The sequence below is a fragment of the Lissotriton vulgaris genome, chromosome 9 (genome assembly GCF_964263255.1).
Source record: "Lissotriton vulgaris chromosome 9, aLisVul1.2, whole genome shotgun sequence".
NCBI classification, from domain to species: Eukaryota; Metazoa; Chordata; class Amphibia; order Caudata; family Salamandridae; genus Lissotriton; species Lissotriton vulgaris.
The window spans coordinates 21,376,600-21,394,972 of record NC_141697.1 but is presented as its reverse complement, the minus strand read 5'-3'; the positions used below and the strand labels follow the sequence as shown (position 1 = coordinate 21,394,972).

General features: G+C 48.4%; 1 protein-coding gene across 8 annotated transcripts in view; it reads right to left on the bottom strand.

Annotated features, from left to right (window-relative positions):
* The window catches only part of LOC147689547 (uncharacterized), a 109,883-nt gene that overhangs the window by 51,691 nt on the left and 39,819 nt on the right, over window positions 1–18,373 (bottom strand). For all 8 annotated transcript variants that reach the window (XR_015299865.1, XR_015299864.1, XR_015299866.1 and 5 more), the window contains one exon: window positions 729–867. Coding sequence is in view for 4 of the 8 variants with exons in the window: in XM_086936941.1 (XP_086793067.1) it covers window positions 729–867 (139 nt within the window). In the remaining 4 variants the exon portion in view is untranslated. The remainder of the gene's footprint in view (window positions 1–728; window positions 868–18,373) is intronic.

Sequence of the window (18,373 nt, the reverse complement as noted above, 5' to 3'; positions counted from 1 at the left end):
CGGACTTGAGATGGTATTCACTTATTGATATATTGTTAACATTTTTGGCTACATATTTGAAATAATTAAGTTTTGGTTGCATATATATATATTTTTCATTAGGACAAACAATATTTAAACATAATACCTGTACCTTTAAGAGGTGATTCCACAGAATCCTCATACTTGGATCAGGCAACAGACGGAAACACGCGCTGCTTGTCATTTATAGAGTTACCGAATGACTGGATCAGAACAAACAATTGCTCACAGAACTGATTATGCACTAAAATGTACTTAGCATGAAATCTTTTCAAAATTGTCACTATTCAGCATAGTTACATTCTAAATTTAAAAATATAATTTTACTGAACATTGAATAATACTATCAAATAGATTTATTTACTTATCACAAGATGGCTAAGAAACCTTTTTCAAATATTTAAAAAAAAACATATTTTCTTTTTTTATCATATCTTAACCCCTTGTGTGCTTCGGACGGCACCCAGCCGTCCGACGTCACTGTGGGAATGTGCGGAGGACAGGTTGGGGGCGTCCGAACTCCGCTCACTCAATAAAACTCCCGCACAGCGCGAAAATTCATGCAGCGCGGAAATGGTTAAAAAGTGCTTTTATTTGCTTTGTTTGATGCTTGTCACATACAGCCCTGAAGAAGCGATGTCTTTTGTTCCAACACATGTCGGCTGTTCTGTTATGGTTGAAAACCATGATCTGTTAGTTGTACCTACCCAAGGGTGCGGTCTTCCAAGAACCACAGGATAAGCAGTAGTGTCTGTTCATTGTCCCTTCCTCACACATCTGGTCGACCAAGCTGTCTTCGTACAGGAATGCATCCAAGTGCACCAAGGGCTTGGTGCTCTGCTCCATCTGAAAAGAACCAAAGGACACCGCTCAGAGACAATGAGACACACTACTTTGGGGCCCACATTGTACAAGGAGTGTAGGCTTTAGATGCAGCAAATCCAACAAGTTCTTGAGCCAGATGTGGGGATTGAGTGCATGCGACCCAGTGCCACTATGGTGGGTTAACTCCGGTACTAAATTACGCAGAGGTGTGGGTATTGTCCTGGGATTTGCACTGAATATGGGAAGGCTTTGTGTGCAGCACCACACCAGCAGGGGAAGCTCTGATGCTCACCTCTGACCTCAACAGGACCTGTCGGTTAAACATACTGTTCTTTATACAATGTGCCATGACTCCTAAAGCACTAAGGGTTCCAATAAGACCACACATGTCCCTTACTTTTAAATTATGAAGTGACATCACCACTTCCAAATCTGATACCATGCTCAACATTTGAGCTCCACTTTTACCTCTGAGCTAACATCCTCCTTTCCGGTGATTAGGACTCGGTAACTCATTAAGAAGCTTTCTAGGGCAGGGTAACGCATTAGGAAGCTTACTAGGACAGGGTAAGGCATTAAGAAGCTTATTAGGTGAATTTTATAGGAAATATCACATACAGTTGGTTGCGTATTACAGGGTGGCCTGGGAAGAGGCCAGGGAACGAGGCAGCCTCCCTCCGGATTGGAGACATGCCGAAGTGGTGGTATTCCATAAACCGGGCCAGCCCCCGGAGCACCACGCATCATACCGCCCAATCTCTCTGTTGAATGTGGAGGCCAAGATCTTGGTCAAAGCATTGGCTAACCGGCTTTTGCCCCATATCGCAGAGCTTGTCCATCCAGATCAGGCTGGCTTTATGACCCATAGGGCGACTAGACACAATATTCGGCGAGCGCATGTGGCGGTGGCGGCGTTTCGGAGTACGGGGGAACAGGCGGCACTTCCTTTGCAAACATGGACAGGGCATTCAACTTGCTGAGTTGGGTCTATCTGTTTGCACTCCTGCCTCGGCTTAACTTAGGGCCTCGCTTCCTGTCATATCTGCGACTTTTATATACGGATTTGACGGCCTCGGTTCAGGTTGCGGGGGCCATACCCTCCAGTTTTTCCATCAGGCGCGGTACCTGGCAGGGCTGCCCCCTTTAGCTGAACCTGTTTGCCCTAGCTATGGAGCCGCTGGTGGCATGGGTCCGTGTTGATGCGCAGCTGCGAGGGTTTCGAATAGGGGCGGGGACTGTCTGATAGGATCGCGCTCTACGCAGATGATGTCCTGTTTTTCATTACGGACCTTAATCGGTCGGGCCGCGCCTCCTGCGAATCATGCAAATCTTCGGAGAGGCCTCGGGGCTATATATGAACCCTCGCAAGTCAACTCTATGGGTGCTGGGGAAGAAATCAGGAGTGGGGGACTGGGCGTCTACACTTCAGGTAGTGGTGAGGGGTATTAAGTACTTGGGGGTGTTTTTGTCTGAGGTTCCGACGGTCTCCTGGGAGCGGAACTTAGCGCTGGTGTGGGAGCGGGTTCGGGCAGATATCAAGACGTGGTCCCGCATGCCCATGATGATATATGGTAGGTCGGCCATTTTTAAAAAGGTGGCCCTCCCCAGGCTGCTATACCAATTACAGAACCACCCTTATCCCATTCCGCCTCACTGGTTCAGACAGGTAGACTCCGTAATGGGGCAGTTCCTCTGGGCGGGGGGCACTGTACGGGTGGCACTGCACACCTGTTTTTTGTCTACTTATTGTGGTGGATTGGCGACATCCGATATTCTTTCTTACTACCAAGCCTCCCACCTTTTAGTTTTGAATGAGTGGTGGTATGGAAACAGGAGGGACCCGGCATACGCCCTGGAGCGCTGTCTTATGGGGTCCCACACGTTACACACTATTCTATATACGGCACAGATGCGGAAGACGCTACCACCAGCCACGCAGGTGGTGTTTCAGATCTGGAGACAGGCTCTGCATCGCATGGGATGGTGGAACACTTTGACTGGTAAAACCCCCCTGTGGCACAATGGGCGCCTACCTGGGCTGGCGACGTTGCAGGGCTTCCGGGGATGGGACAGCATTGGAATGTCGACACTAGGTGATGTGCTGTCAGGAGTGACACTTAAGTCTTTCCAAGATCCTGCAGTTCCGTCATGCCCTTGCCCTGAGCCTAGAGGGCCTGAAATCCCTCCCCGAGTTTAGCCCACTGAAAGCGAAGGTGTTTATGGGAGACCTGGAGACGAAAAAGATATCACGCATTTACCAGTCATTAGTCACACACTGTTCCCCTTCGCTGCAGAAGCTACAGGAGTCTTGGGAAAGGGACGTAGGAGAACTGGAAGAGGAGGATTGGAGGGAGGCGTTGGCAGACCCCAGGGGTGCTGCCATAGCGATGCGCCTACGGCTCATCCAATTTAAGGACCTACATAGAGTTTACTTTACTAGAGAGAGATTGTGGCGGGCGGGACCGATTCATCCCTGGACTGTCTTTGATGTGGCCAGGAAGTGGGAACATTTCTACACACGGTGTGGAGCTGTGGCTCTCTGGATCGGTTCTGGATGGGGGTGCTAGATTGTATGTCTGAGGTCCTGGGGTAGGAGCTACCCCGTATACCACAGTTGGGCTTATTACATGTGATGGATGGGGTGGGGGCAATGTCTACAAAAGGCATCTATTGCTGCTGGGTCTCACATTGGCCAAAAGAGACGTGGCCAGAGCATGGAAAGATCCGCGGGGCCCTTCTGTGGTGGCGTGGAAGAGGGGGTTAGACTTTTGTACGGGAATGGTGCAGCCGATTTTTGTTGCCCGAGGATGCCCACGAAAGCATTACAACATCTGGAAACGCTGGGCTGAATTTAGGGGCCTGTGGCTTGAGCCCCCGGTGGAACGCGAAGACCTTCCGGCATGAAAGAGCCATGGTAGAGGGTACATGCATGCAGTCAGTTCAATGTATAATTTATAGAGACATGCAATGGACATTGTGCAACTGGGGTGGGCGGGATCCGGGAGGGGGGAGTTTGGGGGGGGCGCCTAGTATTGCTTTGTTTATGTTTGCTTATCAACGGAAAGAAAAGTGGATTGAACTTTCATTGATGTCGCATATTTGGCCTACAGATATCTCTGGTGTGCAGAGATCTGCGGAATGTGTACAATCTATCAATAATGCCTGTTTAAAAAAAAAAAAGCTTATTAGGACAGGGTAATGAATTAAGAAGCTTATGAGCGTACCGTGTTACTCATTAGGAAGACTAACCAGCTGAACAGACAATTCAGAAAATTCTCTGCCCCAAAACGTGTAGATATTTGCGTTTTTTTTATTGTAAGTCTCACCAATCACTGTGATGAGGATCGTCTTTAAAACATTGACATTTAGCCGATCCAAGGAGAAACAAGATATTACTTCATGTTCAATGCAATGGTGTTTTCATGTACAAAAATACATCAAGCCGAACTGGCCCAAGGCGAACAAAGCCATTTCCTGTCAGAAGTGTGGAAAGCCCAAAAATAATTTTACAGATAAAAAAAAGTCCATGCCATGCCATTCAGAACAAGCATTGGCAAAGCCACCAGGCTTCGCCTAGGTGAAAGCGAATGGCTTTTTCAACGTGTTTTAGTCGTTGCATAGCCATGTAACTGTGAGGCAAGGCTAAGAGTTAAATTTGAAAATATAGTGCTATGACGCAGCTAGGGCTGGCTGCGTCATAGAAGTATTTTTTTCTTATGGCGGGTGGGTGCGGGACAAAGGAAACAACAGTGGTGGGAGGGCCAAATTTGCAACTCGGTCAACAGAGGAGGGGATTTAAAAGACTGACAACAGGGTGCGCCACTGGAGCAGCCTACCTTTTGCTTCAATTCCTACCGTGCCATGGCAGATGGTACCAAGTAAAATCTACGGTGCAGCTCCTAATCCTGGAGTTACTACGAGGGCTTTTAGTGGGTAGCCAAAATCTTGCACCCAGGCAAGTATTCTGTTCAGATGGTACCCATGTACAGAGTGGGCTAAAGAACGGTGATGGCTTAAACGCAGATCTTTGGACTGGGTGTGAGTGTTTGATGGATTCAGATGCTCCGTCCATCACCACCCCCTTTTGTACCGCTTTTGGCCGCCATAAGTGTGGCAGGGTATGCTCAGACGTGAGTCCCTTGCTCACTTTGCCACTGGATTCAAGAAAGCCGGGCTGAAGACGGCTGGAATGCCAGAAACCGGTCCTCGGAAGCTTGTTTCCGGTCCAGGGAAGACATGGCTTGGCAGTTCGGGCTGGACTGTTCCCATGAGGCACAGGGTCAGACTGATTTGCATATAGCCATGTCTGAACTGGGGTGGCAGAGTAGGCTAAAGAACGGTGATGGATTAAACCCAGATATTTTGACTGGGTGTGAGTGTTTGATTGATTCAGATGCTCCGTCCATCACCACCCTCTTTTGTACCACTCTTGTATGGTTAATGCCTGGAGTTTACTAACTCTTCTGAGAGACATGATAGCAACTTTGTTTTTCCCGCCGGGTCCCCCGCCCAAAGTGGGGGGGTAGAACCAGTGGGGACCAGCTGCTGAGTACAGCAAGTGGTCCCTTCGTGAACCCTTTGGCACCAGGGCATTGTTTCAGCCCCCGAGAGCAGCAAGGTCTCGACCCAGGGGTCCAGAAACATGTCTGGTGGTGGCAGCCTAGGTAGCCACTCAGTCAGGTCACTAGGAGTTAGTCGAGTTTCAGTGGGCATCTCTAAGATGCCCTCTGTCGTACATTTTACATTAAATCCCACACTGGCATCAGTGTGGGTTTAATGTGCTGAGGAGTTTGATACCAAACTTCCCAGTCTTCAGTGCAGCCATTATGGTGCTGTGGAGTTCATAATGACAAACTCCCAGCACCATATACTCTTAATTGCAGTACTGCACTTACAGTGCCCAGGAATGGACCTGGGTACTGTAGGGGTAGAGGGGTGACCGATGTATGCCAGTGCAGTGTTTTGTGGGCATGGCACACAGGGATGTGTGCCATGTTGACTCTTCACTTTGTTTTGCACCAAGACACGCAGCCTGCCAAGGCAGTGAGTGAGTGTCAGGGTACAGGGCCTCTAAGGGTGGCACAATAAGTGATGCAGCCCTACGAGGTCTTCCCTGGTCACAGTGCCCTGGGTACCTGTTGTACCACTTACCGGGGGCTGACCTGTGGCCAAAGATGCCAATTGGGTTAGTTTTTGTGGGGAAGAACACAGGCCATGGGAACCTGATTGGCAGGTACCCAGCGCACACCAAGGAAGAGTGCATCAGTAGTCTGGCAAAAAGTGGGGGGGTTACTGCAACAGAAACCCACTTTCCTACACCTACACTGCAAAACAAACCTCCTGTGCTAACAAACTATAAAAAGCTTGCTAGTAGAGGCCCCAACGAAGCTCAAACACCTTACTCATATTTCTGCCCAAATTTAAGAAATAAAAATCACTCACCTGTTCCTTCTCTGATAATGTGCCTAGAACTTGGAATGCCCTGCCACACGATCTACATGACAATCAATCATTCCTACCCTTCAGAAATAAACTTAAATTGCTTCTTCTCTATAAAACTTGAACCCATCCTTCTAAAATAACACTTCCCTCATCAACCATCAAAAACGGCTGAACAACCATACCTCTGAAAATAGCTGTGCACTCCCAACTTTCGAAATAACCTCCCATTGCTACCTCCGACTATATCGGTCAACTATTCCACCATAGTCTATATATTATCATCATGGATGCCTACTGTTTTTATTATTTTCCTTGTGTAAATGTTGCTGTGCATACTCGGTCAAGTATTCTAATACCCGCAGGTCAAGTTTGCGCTATAAAAAACTCTATAAATAAAATAAGCAAATGTACAATCCCTCCCAGAAGAACTCTAGCTCAACCTATATTTCAGAAACCAGCAGTATTGAGCCACAGAACATTTGAAATGAAATGAAATGAAATGAAAATAAGATTTGTAAAGCGCTACAGTTGCCCTGAGGCGTCCAGGCGCTGAAGCTAAACAGAGGATGCCCTCAGAGGAACAAGAAGTTACTGGTTACTGAAACAAGAAGGTTTTAAGCTGTTTCCGGAAACTAGTTAGGTTGGAGTTATCCCGCATCTGCAAAGGGAGGGTGTTCCACAATTTAGACACATTGTAGGAGAACGAACGTCCTCCTGCTCTGGCTCTAAAGATTCTAGGAATCTTGGCTAGTTATGCAGTTGAGGATGGAAGCACCTTGTTGGGCAGGTAAGGAGAGATCAGGGAGCGGTTAATTTCTGGACCCATTTTCCAGAGGGTCTGATGAGCAATGCACAGAGCTTGGAACTTCACTCTGTCCCTAACAGGCAACCATTGTAGAGTTCTTAGGCCAGTTTTTATTGAAGTCCTTCGTGGGACTCCCAATAGCACACGGGCAGCACAATTTTGAGTGCGCTGGAGTTTTTGCAGGGTGTAGTCTGGTGCTCCGAGATAGAGAGCGTTATTAAAATCCAGGCGGGATTGGACAAGGCCCTGTATGATTATTTGTCTGGCCTCAAATGGGAGGGGAAGAATTTTTTGATCACCCTAAGGAGGCCAAAGCAGGTGGCCAACACCTTGGTGGCCTGTGTATTGAGGCTCAGCGACGTATCTAGCCATACCCCCAGACTTTTGATGTTATCTCTGGGGGCGGGAGCCGCACCCATGCTCGCGGGCCATAACAGCTGCAAAGTAGAGGGGGCCGCCAGGCCCAGGAGCATGAGCTCGGTCTTGTCGTCGTTGAGCTTCAGACATGAGCTCATCATCCAACTCCTTACATCCTCCAGGCACGCCGCTAGATTGGGCGGTGATTGGAGGCCACTCTTCTGTGCAAGGGAGACCACCAGCTGGGTGTCGTCCGCATAGGAAATGATGTTAATACCATGCGGACGAACAATCCCAGCCAGCGGCCTCATGTATGCGTTGAAGAGCGTAGGGCTCAAGGATGAACCCTGCGGGACTCCGCACCCCAAAGGCCTGCTCGATGACACGGATGTGCCGTCAAAGACCTGGAAGGTTCTGTCCGATAAAAAAGACTCGAACCAGACCAGGGCTTCTCCGGACACTCCTAGGTCCGCGAGACGGTTCATCAGAATTTTATGACCTCAAAGACAAAAGACCAAACATGACCAGGAGTACAGCCTTGGTGCACCTGTAAGAAGATTCTGAACCTCTGGCACTGCAGGAGGCTCAATTTAGTGACATAGATACAGCTTGAACTAACTAACTGGTCGACCTTTACCTGGTGATGATGTAGCATGGTGTACTGTTGGGGGACAGTATGGTCCTCCTGGCAATGAAACATGTTGGCCATTTGTTACTTTTTGGCCAGTGCCCTGTTTTCAACCATGCGCTGAAGGCCAACATATTAAATAATACTGGCAGTCTTTTGGGCAGATTTCTAGCCTCCTTTTAGATTTGGGTCACTTTGATTTAGAGTGTGCGGTGTGGACTCTCTTACTCATGGGGACCTCACAAACCTCATTGCAGGGGTTCGTGCAGAAGTTAACATTTGAATGACACCAGGTTAAGCTGTTTGGTAACACAATTCAACCAGGTTCTGGTGGTTGCTCCTGTGACGCATTTCCTATTTCTTACACAATGGTGGTCATTATTGGCCACCACACCTTGTTTTCATACAAGACTCACCCAAAGATGAATAACCAGAAACTTAGGGGTTGAGGCCCTTTTTGTAGAAGTCTTCAAAGGGTTCTTACCCAGACTTTTTTAGGGTGTTAGAAGATTGGAGTTTTCTGTCTTTTTTGAATGACTGCGAGTGGACGGCACCCCAGTTTCCTCCAATGTTCCCCTCTACAGTCCTCTTTGTTTGTGGATAAGAGTACAGCCTGCCAACCACTAGCAATAGGAGGAGGAACAACATTGCACTACTATGAGGACATTAACCTGCACTGTGTTCAGGAATGTTTTGCAGCGATGCCAATACTGTCTAACTGACTAATGCAAAAAATAAAAATAATCAGAGGGCAGTTCTAGGCAGGAGAGGGTTTGTGAGCTGCTGCAGTCATAAGTGGTCCACTTTCAGACACTTCCATGGTTAATGAGAAAGGTTTTGCTTTAAGAGTCTCCAAACCCTAAATGACAGAACTAAAAAGCCTATAACTTACATAAGGATGAGAAGGAGCACAAACCACCAGAAGTGACCCCGCAACAGGTGCTAGTGAAGACAATAGCCTGCAGCTGGCAGGGTCATCAACCTCCAACCACTGCTAACAAAATAATTTCTTTGCCACACAGACTAGGTCCCCCAGCAAGAGGAGGAGAAACATATGCCTAGCAGAAGGGCATCAAAGACCACCACCAACTGACAACAAGCATTGGCATAGCCAATAAGTCTTGCCTTTGGGACCTTATAAGTGTTTAGTTATCCAGCACAATGTCCTTTGTGCAACAACATCAAGTGCTGCATGGCTAAACACTTATAAGGTCCCAAAGGCGAAACCTATTGACCATGCCAATGCTTGTTTTGAGTGAGTGGCTCGTGCAGGTATGCCACTGTGAGGTAGATGCTGCGAGTGCTTTTACAGGAGCCCCTGTGACATTGAGCCTCTTCAAAATGTGTCTTGGTCTAGCGTAATACTTCTAGCCCCTATTCCCGTCTTCTCGCAGTCAATGCATCCTTAAATGTCCCATGTACAGCCAGGGTTGACACTCCTATTACCCCTGCCCTCCAGTGACACTTTCCCTTTCACAGTGGTGGTGGTGCACGTGGTGGTGGATGTGGTTGTGGTGGATTTGGTGGATGTGGTGGTGATGGACGTGGTGGTGGTGGTGGAAGTGGTGGTGGGTGATTGTGGACGTGGTGGCGGTGGACGTGGTGGTGGTGGACGTGGAGGTGGTGGACGTGGTGGTGGTGGACGTGGTGGTGGTGGTGGACGTGGTGGTGGGTGATTTTGGACGTGGTGGCGGTGGACGTGGTGGTAGTGGATGTGGTGGTGGATGTGGTGGTGGTTGTGGATATGGTAGTGGTTGTGGATGTGGTGGTGGTTGTGGACGTGGTGGTGGTTGTGGACATGGTGGTGGTTGTGGACATGGTGGTGGTTGTGGACATGGTGGTGGTTGTGGACATGGTGGTGGTTGTGGACATGGTGGTGGTTGTGGACATGGTGGTGGTGGTGGACATGGGGGTGGTGGACATGGGGGTGGTGGCGGACTTGGTGGTGGACGTGGTGGTGGACGTGGTGGTGGATGTGGTGGTGGTGGATGTGGTGGTGGTGGAAGTGGTGGTGGTGGTGGACATGGTGGTGGTGGACGTGGTGGTGGTGGAGGACGTGTTGGTGGTGGAGGATGTGTTGGTGGAGGACGTATTGGTGGTGGGCGTGGTGGTGGGCGTGGTGGTGGGCGTGGTGGGCGTGGTGGACGAGGTGGTGGACGTTGTGGTGGACATGGTGGTGGACGGTGTGGTGGTGGTGGATGTGGTGGTGGACGTGGTGAACGTGGTGGTGGTGAACGTTGCGGTGGTGGACAGTGTAGTAGTGGACAGTGTGGTGGTGGACGTGGTGGACGTGGTGGTGGTGGACATGGTGGTGAACGTGGTGGTGAATGTGGTGGTGTACGAGGTGGACATGGTGGTAGTGGGTTGTGGAGGTGGACGTGGTGCTGGACGTGGTGGTGGTGGATGTGGTGGGCGTGGTAGTGGTGGACATGATGGTGGACGTGGTGGTGGTGGACGTGATGGTGGACATGGTGGTGGACGTGATGGTGGACGTGGAGGCAGACGTGGTGGTAGTGAACATGGTGGTGGTGGACGTGGAGGTGGTGTGGTGGATGTGGTTGTGGTGGACGTGGTGGTGATGGACATGGTGGACGTGGTGGGGGTGTTGGCAGTGGACTTGATGGTGGATGTGGTGGTGGTGGACGTGGTGGTGGTGGACGTGGTGGTAGAGGTGGTGGAGGTGGTGGTGGTGGACATGGTGGACGTGATGGGGTGTTGGACATGGTGGTGAATGCGGTGTTGATGGTGGACGTGGTGGTGGTGGTGGACGCGGTGGACGTGTGGTGGTGGATGTGGTGTTAGTGGTGGAGGACATGGTGGTGGAGGAATTATTGGCTGTGGAGGACGTGTTGGTGTGAACGTGGTGGTGGTGGACATGGTGGTGGTGGACGTGTCGTGGTGTATGTGTTGGTGGACCTGGTGGTGGACCTCATGGTGGACCTGGTTGTGGTGGACGTGGTCGTGGTGGACGTGGTCGTGGTGGACATGGTCATGGTGGTGGTGGATGTGGTGGTGGTGGAGGACGTGTTGGTGGAGTAGGATGTGTTGGTGGAAGAGGACGTGTTGGTGGATGAGGACGTGTTGGTGGAGGAGGACGTGTTGGTGGAGGAGGACGTGTTGGTGGAGGAGGACGTGTTGGTGGAGGAGGACGTGTAGGTGGAGGACGACGTGTTGGTGGAGGACGTGTTGGTGGAGGAGGACGTTTTGGTGGAGGAGGACGTGTTGGTGGAGGAGAACGTGTTGGTGGAGGAGGACGTGTAGGTGGAGGAGGACGTGTAGGTGGAGGAGGACGTGTAGGTGGAGGAGGACGTGTTGGTGGAGGACGTGTTGTTGGTGGAGGATGTGTTGGTGGAGGACGTGTTGGTGGAAGTGGTGGTGGACATGGTGGTGGTAGTGGTTGTGGACGTGGTAGTGGTTGTGGACGTGGTAGTGGTTGTGGACGAGGTGATGGTGGTTGTGGACGTGGTAGTGGTGGACGTGGTGGATGTGGTGGACGTGGTGGTGGGGGTGGATGTGGTGGTGGTTGTGGACGTGGTGGCGGTGAACGTGGTGGTGGTGAACGTGGTGGTGGTTGTGGACGTGGTGGTGGTTGTGGACGTGGTGGTGGTTGTGGACGTGGTGGTGGATGTGGTAGTTGTTGTGGACATGGTGGTGGATGTGGTGGTGGTGGACGTGGTGATGGTGGACGTGGTGGTGGGGTGGTGGTGGACGTGGTGGTGGACATGGTGGTGGCGGACTTGGTGGTGGACGTGGTAGACATGGTGGTGGTGGACGTAGTGGTGGTGGATGTGGTGGTGGACGTGGTGGTGGTGGTGGACATGGTGGTGGTGGTGGACATGGTGGTGGTGGACGTGGTGTTGGTGAACGAGGTGGTGGTGGACAGTGTGGTGGTGGTAGTGGACGTGGTGGTGGTGCTGGTGGTGGACGTGGTGGTGGTGGACATGGTGGTGAATGTGGTGGTGGACTTGGAGGACGAGGTGGTGGACGTGGTGGTAGTGGGTTGTGGTTGTGGACGTGGTGGAGGTGGACGTGGTGGTGGATGTGGTGGTGGTGGACATGGTAGTGGACGTGATGGACGTGAAGGTGGACGTAGTGGTGGCAGTGGATGTGGTGGTAGTGGACATGGTGGACATGGAGGTGGTAGACGTTGTGGTGGATGTGGTGGTGGTGGACGTGGTGGTGGTGGATGTGGTGGATGTGATGGAGGTGTTGGACGTGGTGGTGGTGGACGTGGTGGTGATAGTGGACATGGTGGAAGTGGTAGACATGGTGGTGGTGGCCGTGGTGGTGGATGTGGTGGTGGTGGAGGACGTATTGGTGGTGGACGTGGTGGTGGACTTTGTGGTGGACATTGTGGTGGTGGTGGACGGTGTGGTGGTGGTGGACATAGTGGTGGTGGTGGACGTGGTGGTGAACATGGTGGTGGTGAACGAGGTGGTGGTGGACAGTGTGGTGGTGGTAGTGGACGTGGTGGTGGTGCTGGTGGTGGACGTGGTGGTGGTGGACATGGTGGTGAATGTGGTGGTGGACTTGGAGGACGAGGTGGTGGACGTGGTGGTAGTGGGTTGTGGTTGTGGACGTGGTGGAGGTGGACGTGGTGGTGGATGTGGTGGTGGTGGACATGGTAGTGGACGTGATGGACGTGAAGGTGGACGTAGTGGTGGCAGTGGATGTGGTGGTAGTGGACATGGTGGACATGGAGGTGGTAGACGTTGTGGTGGATGTGGTGGTGGTGGACGTGGTGGTGGTGGATGTGATGGAGGTGTTGGACGTGGTGGTGGTGGACGTGGTGGTGATAGTGGACATGGTGGAAGTGGTAGACATGGTGGTGGTGGATGTGGTGGTGGTGTGGTGGATGTGGTGGTGGTGGACGTGGTGGTCGAGGTGGTGGTGGTGGACGTGGAGGTGGTGGACTTGGTGGTGGCGGTGACGTGGACGTGGTGGTGGACATGGTGGTGAACGTGGTGGTGGACGTGGATGTGGTGGTGGTGGACTTGGTGGTGGTGGACTTGGTGGTGGTGGACGTGGTCATGGACGTGTTGGTGGATGTGGTGCGAGTGCGAGCAAAAGAGAGAGTAAGTGAGAGGGGAGTGGAAAAAAAGTGTGGGCCGCGCCAGATAATGTACTGACACTGCTTGAGTTATTCAATGCACTTTATGCCCCGCAGCTGGTAGTAGGCAAGTAACATACAAACATAATGCAATGAATGTGATGGGACACTTTTTAGAGAGCTGTGCATGAGGGAAAACTTATAATGTGATATTTTAGGGCTCAGTAGTATCTGCCTTATATTAAGGCTATTGTTATTTGTCGTTACAAAGAAAATTGTAAGACAAATTGCTGTCTCTCTGCGACCTGCAAGAAGAAAGAGAGAGAGAGAGAGAGAGAGAGAGAGAGAGAGAGACAGAGTGTGAGCGAAAGAAAGAGTTAGTCAGGGGGGATTGAAAAAATAATGCAGCCCGCGCTGTGTTTAATGACCGTGAATGACTAATGCTGAAACTCAAACAAGCAGCAGCTGTTTTCAAGCACACTCATGCATGTGGTGGCATCCACATTGCGGGAGCGAGCAGTGCAGATAATAAATTCTTTTATTGTATAGTTAATAAAAACCGTTACAATATTCCAGTTAATAAAATACTTTCCTTTGTGTACTAGTATACATTATTATACCTTTGTTATAAAAAAGAACAGATACAAGAATTTTTTATGCAACTTGGTTAGTTATAAGTTTGGCCTTATTGTCCTTTACATATGTTCTCGATTTTAATTAATAGTTTCGGAAACAAGTTCTAAATCAACCAATGTAAATCGCAAGATCAAAGTTCAAAAGTTCTGACTTGTGTTAGCTTTTCAGTAAATTTTCAAAATTGGTTACATATTTAATTATTCGATAGATGAATTGTGGGTCCACTGAGTCCAACGCGTTTAATATCGCTGAGCGGCATGTGCGAATACCTTTTTCGTTAAACTTTCTCCTGAGTAAACTCCGTCGATCACACTCCAGCACTGGACAGATGCAAATCAGATGTATGAAGTCTTGCACTGCTGCGTCACATAGATTACAATCCTTCGGGCCCAGGGTCCTCCAGCCAGGTTGGTCTGCGTTTGTTGGCAGTTTTCCCACGCGTAACTTCAAGTACTTTAGTTTTAGGCTGGGAGGGAAAGCGAGGCCTAGATAGGCAGCTGCTACCCGCTTTTTGTAGGATTGTATAATCATCCATGCGTGTGCACGCGTCTTAAAGTTGTTTTATCTTCGATCAACGAGTGCATGTTAGCTGCTTTTTTTACAATCTGCTTAAATGCTGATACCGGTAACTTCCTTTGCCAAACATCTGTCATCTCAATGCTTTTCAGGGAGGATTTTAGGTACTTCGCATAATTAGATTTGGGGTTGCTTTGCAAGGTGGCCCAAATGGCAGAGTTAATTTCTATATCGCAGTTGAGCCAGATGTTATACCAAAATGTAATTGACTCATTTCTTTTATGCAATATTTGGGACTGCAATCCAAATTAGAGACATACCTGTTCTGGTGAAGCATCGCACAGTAAACAAAATACGCATTTGTACACTCTTGTTTGGATTTTATCTAATAGCGGTGCACTTCTTCCATTATGTACCACACTGCCATAAGCTATCGTTGGAAGTAGCTTGGCTTTGATAACTGTGAGAAGGGGGGTGAACAAGGGACCTTTTAACTGTTTGGATAATCTGCAGAATGCATGCAATAGGACTGTTCCCTTCTTTTCAATAGTGTCGAAGTGCATGGAGAATGTGAGCCGTCTATCCAGATGTATCCCCAGATATTTGTAGCTATCCACCACTTCCAGGTTTATGTTATCAATTGTAAATTTCGGCTCTTTAGAGCGACAATGCGTTATGATCATGACCTTTGTTTTTTTACTATTTATTTCCATCAGATCTTTTGGGATGAATTCAGCCAGCTCATAGATTAGACGTTACAGTCCTATTCTTGTTTGACTAAGAACGACAACATCGTCTGCGTAAGATAGATGTGTAAGGGGTAAAGTCCCTAGCCGTGGCAGATGTGCATTACCCCATCTAGCCTTGGTGTCAAATCGGCCATGAATAAATTAAACAGGTGAGGGGCCAAGACGCAGCCTTGTTTTAATCCTTCACTGGTTGTAATCTTCCTTGTTAGCCTTCGGCCGTTATCGATCTTAACCTGCATCCGGGTGTTGGTATAAAAGTCCGCAATTGGGTTGAAGATCGTGTCTGGCAGGCCCTGTTGCTTTAATTTGGCCCATAATGTGTGTCGGCTAACACGATCAAAGGCCGCCTTGAAGTCCACAAAACATAGATGTAGTGCTTGACGGTCTCGTAGGCTTTTCTCTGCAATCAGGCTTATTGCTATGACATTTGCCATTGTGCCTGTGCCACGCCGAAACCCTGACTGATTTGCGGGAATTTTTTTTTTTATCATCGGACCATTTTAAAGGTCGGTTAGAATCAATGAAGCGTAATATTTGGCCTCCGCATCTATCGGCGCGATCAGGCGATAATTTGCTGGATCCGTACGATCCCCGCCCTTATATATTGGGTTAATGATCGCACCTCTCCAGCTTTCCGGAATGCGACTGGCGATGTTGATCGTCTGAAACAGGTTAGTGAGTTTACCGGCCCAATAATGTGAATCTTGCTTGTAAATTGCCTGGGGGACGACGTTCGGTCCTGGTGCACTATCTTGCCTAATTTTCTTTATGATTCGCAGTATTTCTACTTCAGCGTAAACTCGGGGGTTTGGCCTAAATCTTCGTTTTTCTGTTCCAGGTTGTTTATCGAGTTGGAAGCGATTAAGAGCTGAGTCTCTACGATTTTACTTTTGTATACTGAGCTTACAGCTAATGGCAGCTGTTCCGTGGTGTTATTGAAAATGTGTCAATTAGATGCTGGGCCCATGCCATCTCTGAGACGCAGGTCGTGCTTATGGTGTTTGTGGTTCTATTCATTGAGTTTACCTGCGACCAGAATGCTCTGGAGTCAGGTTTTTTTGCATTATAAACTATTTTCCTCCAGAAATTGGTATCCTCGATTTTTTTCTCATTCCAAATTTGTTTCTTGTATTGTTTCTTTAAGGACCGTACATCCTGCCATACTTTCAATTGCGAATTATGACTTTGAGCTCTCCTCAGAGACTGTCTCAAGCGCCTTCTCAAGGCTCGAGATGTCTGGCTACGGTGGCTGTTATTGTTTCCATTATGCGTCATTTTGGTGTTGACTCCTACTTTTGGTAACTTATTCAGGAAGGTGGTCCATGTTTCAACGGTCAAATGATTTTCTGGTGCAAGCGTTAGCATTAGATTTTTTGCATCTTGAGCTATCTGTGGTAGTGTGGCACACGTCCACCTTAGACGTTTCAGATTTGTTGTAGAAGTTACCCCTGCTATTATTGGGGTCTCCTGGTGTTTTGGAGGGGTTATTTTAAGCTCAATATGCTGAGCCGAATGATCAATATCAAGTGAGAATTTGATTTGAAACTTCTTAGTTAACCCTAGGAGGGGAAGAGTGACTATAGTATAGTCCAAGACTGAGCTTGAACTGGGACCGATATACGAGCAATTGGCGGGTCTATCCTGTTTTATTCTCCCGTTTAACGCGCATGCCTAGCTGTTCAAGGTCCCATATTAGTTGCCGGCCCACTTTGTCCTTTTGTTGTACCACCGGGATCACCTGCATTTCTACTGCCCAGATTTCATTTGCTGTGATGATATTTTCTTCCTCTTCATGGGGGTGTAGTAAGTTAGCATTGAAATCTCCTGTAAGAATTATCTCCCAGGTTGGCTGTTCAAGGCGAAATTCCGCTATAACATCACTGACTTTTTTGAAGAGCTCTTGTTTTGTTTTAGTTTTTGGGTGTGCATATATGTTAATAAGTATAATGGTGCCTACACCAACGGATTGTCCCATTTACAATTTTATTATTTGCATGTCTGGGGTGGTTGAGGTTAATTGAGAGGACTTGATTTTTAGTGCCATAGAAATATAAACGGCCAAACCCCCCTTGGCTTGTCCATATTGTTGAGTTTGTGTTGCACGGACGTGGTGGCCTATTCTACCTGGGACTTCTACAGGAGCTGTTAGCCATGTTTCTTGTAGCACGATTATTTCATGTGTGTCCCAGGACTCTGTCTTTCCTTTATCATTTAAGATATCTTTTGCTCCAGCGATGTTCCAAGATTGGATTTTTATGGAGGCAAGGCCGGTTTTACCACCCTGATTATAATTTCATTCCTCTCTTATTCCTCTATTTGATCTGCACTGATGCTTGGGTTTTGTGCTCTCCGCCCCCTTGGCACCTTGCAACACTGAGTATATGATACATTTTTCTGTTGAATTTTTTTCTTTTGAGACGCAGATCATTAGGAAAGGGGAGGGGTAGCCTGGTATTACCTCTTCATTGAGAGAGATTCCCCACTCTTCAAATTTGGTAATTTCGTGTAGTATGTCTTTGACTATTTCTGCATTCCTCCATGTTGCTAAGGTGCCTTCCTTTGCTGTGTTATTTCCGGAGTTTACAAATTCTATTGCTAATAATTCGGCAGATGTTATATGTTGTAGACTTGGGATTTCTGCCATTAGTCGTAGGATATTCCCTCTGTTCAGATAGTCTTGTGGACCTTGTGATTGATAGTTTGGGGTGAGTACTATCCTTCTTATTGTATTCAATGTAGTCTCCTCTTTTTGCACAAAAGAAGTTAACGTCTGCTCATTTATCCATTGTCTCCTTCGGTCTTTATGGTCTTAATCATTTATATCATTGAGTTGATTTTTTACGTTGTTCTTGTTGTTGTCCTTCCTGATAATCTCTCGAGGCTCGTTTACTTTTGCAGGTACTTTCGAATTACCTATCTTTAAGCCACTGGTGCTAAGGATTCGGGCATGTTCTTGCGCGGTTGTAAGGTAAGCTGGACTTAACCTGGTTTCTTTTTCCGTACCGCTGATGATATTTGGGCCATCAAGTTCCATATTTATGTTGAATAATAGCAGGTCTCGCGAGCTCTTGTTAACCTTCACAATGATTTGCCTTGGTTTTTTAGTCGCATTTACTAAAATTTGCTCTGGGACTGACAGTCATTTGCTGGACGAGGCTTACTTTTGGTTTTTGGTTGTTGACTTTGTTTGTTACATCCCTTAGGGATCCTTGTTTACCCACCCCTAGATTTAGGTCTTTGATGGTTTTTCTATCTGTTGCGAGACCATTCTCTACATCAATTGTGATCTGTCCATTTTCGGACTGGGTTGACTGAATAGTTTAATTTTGTTTCCGGTGCTTTTA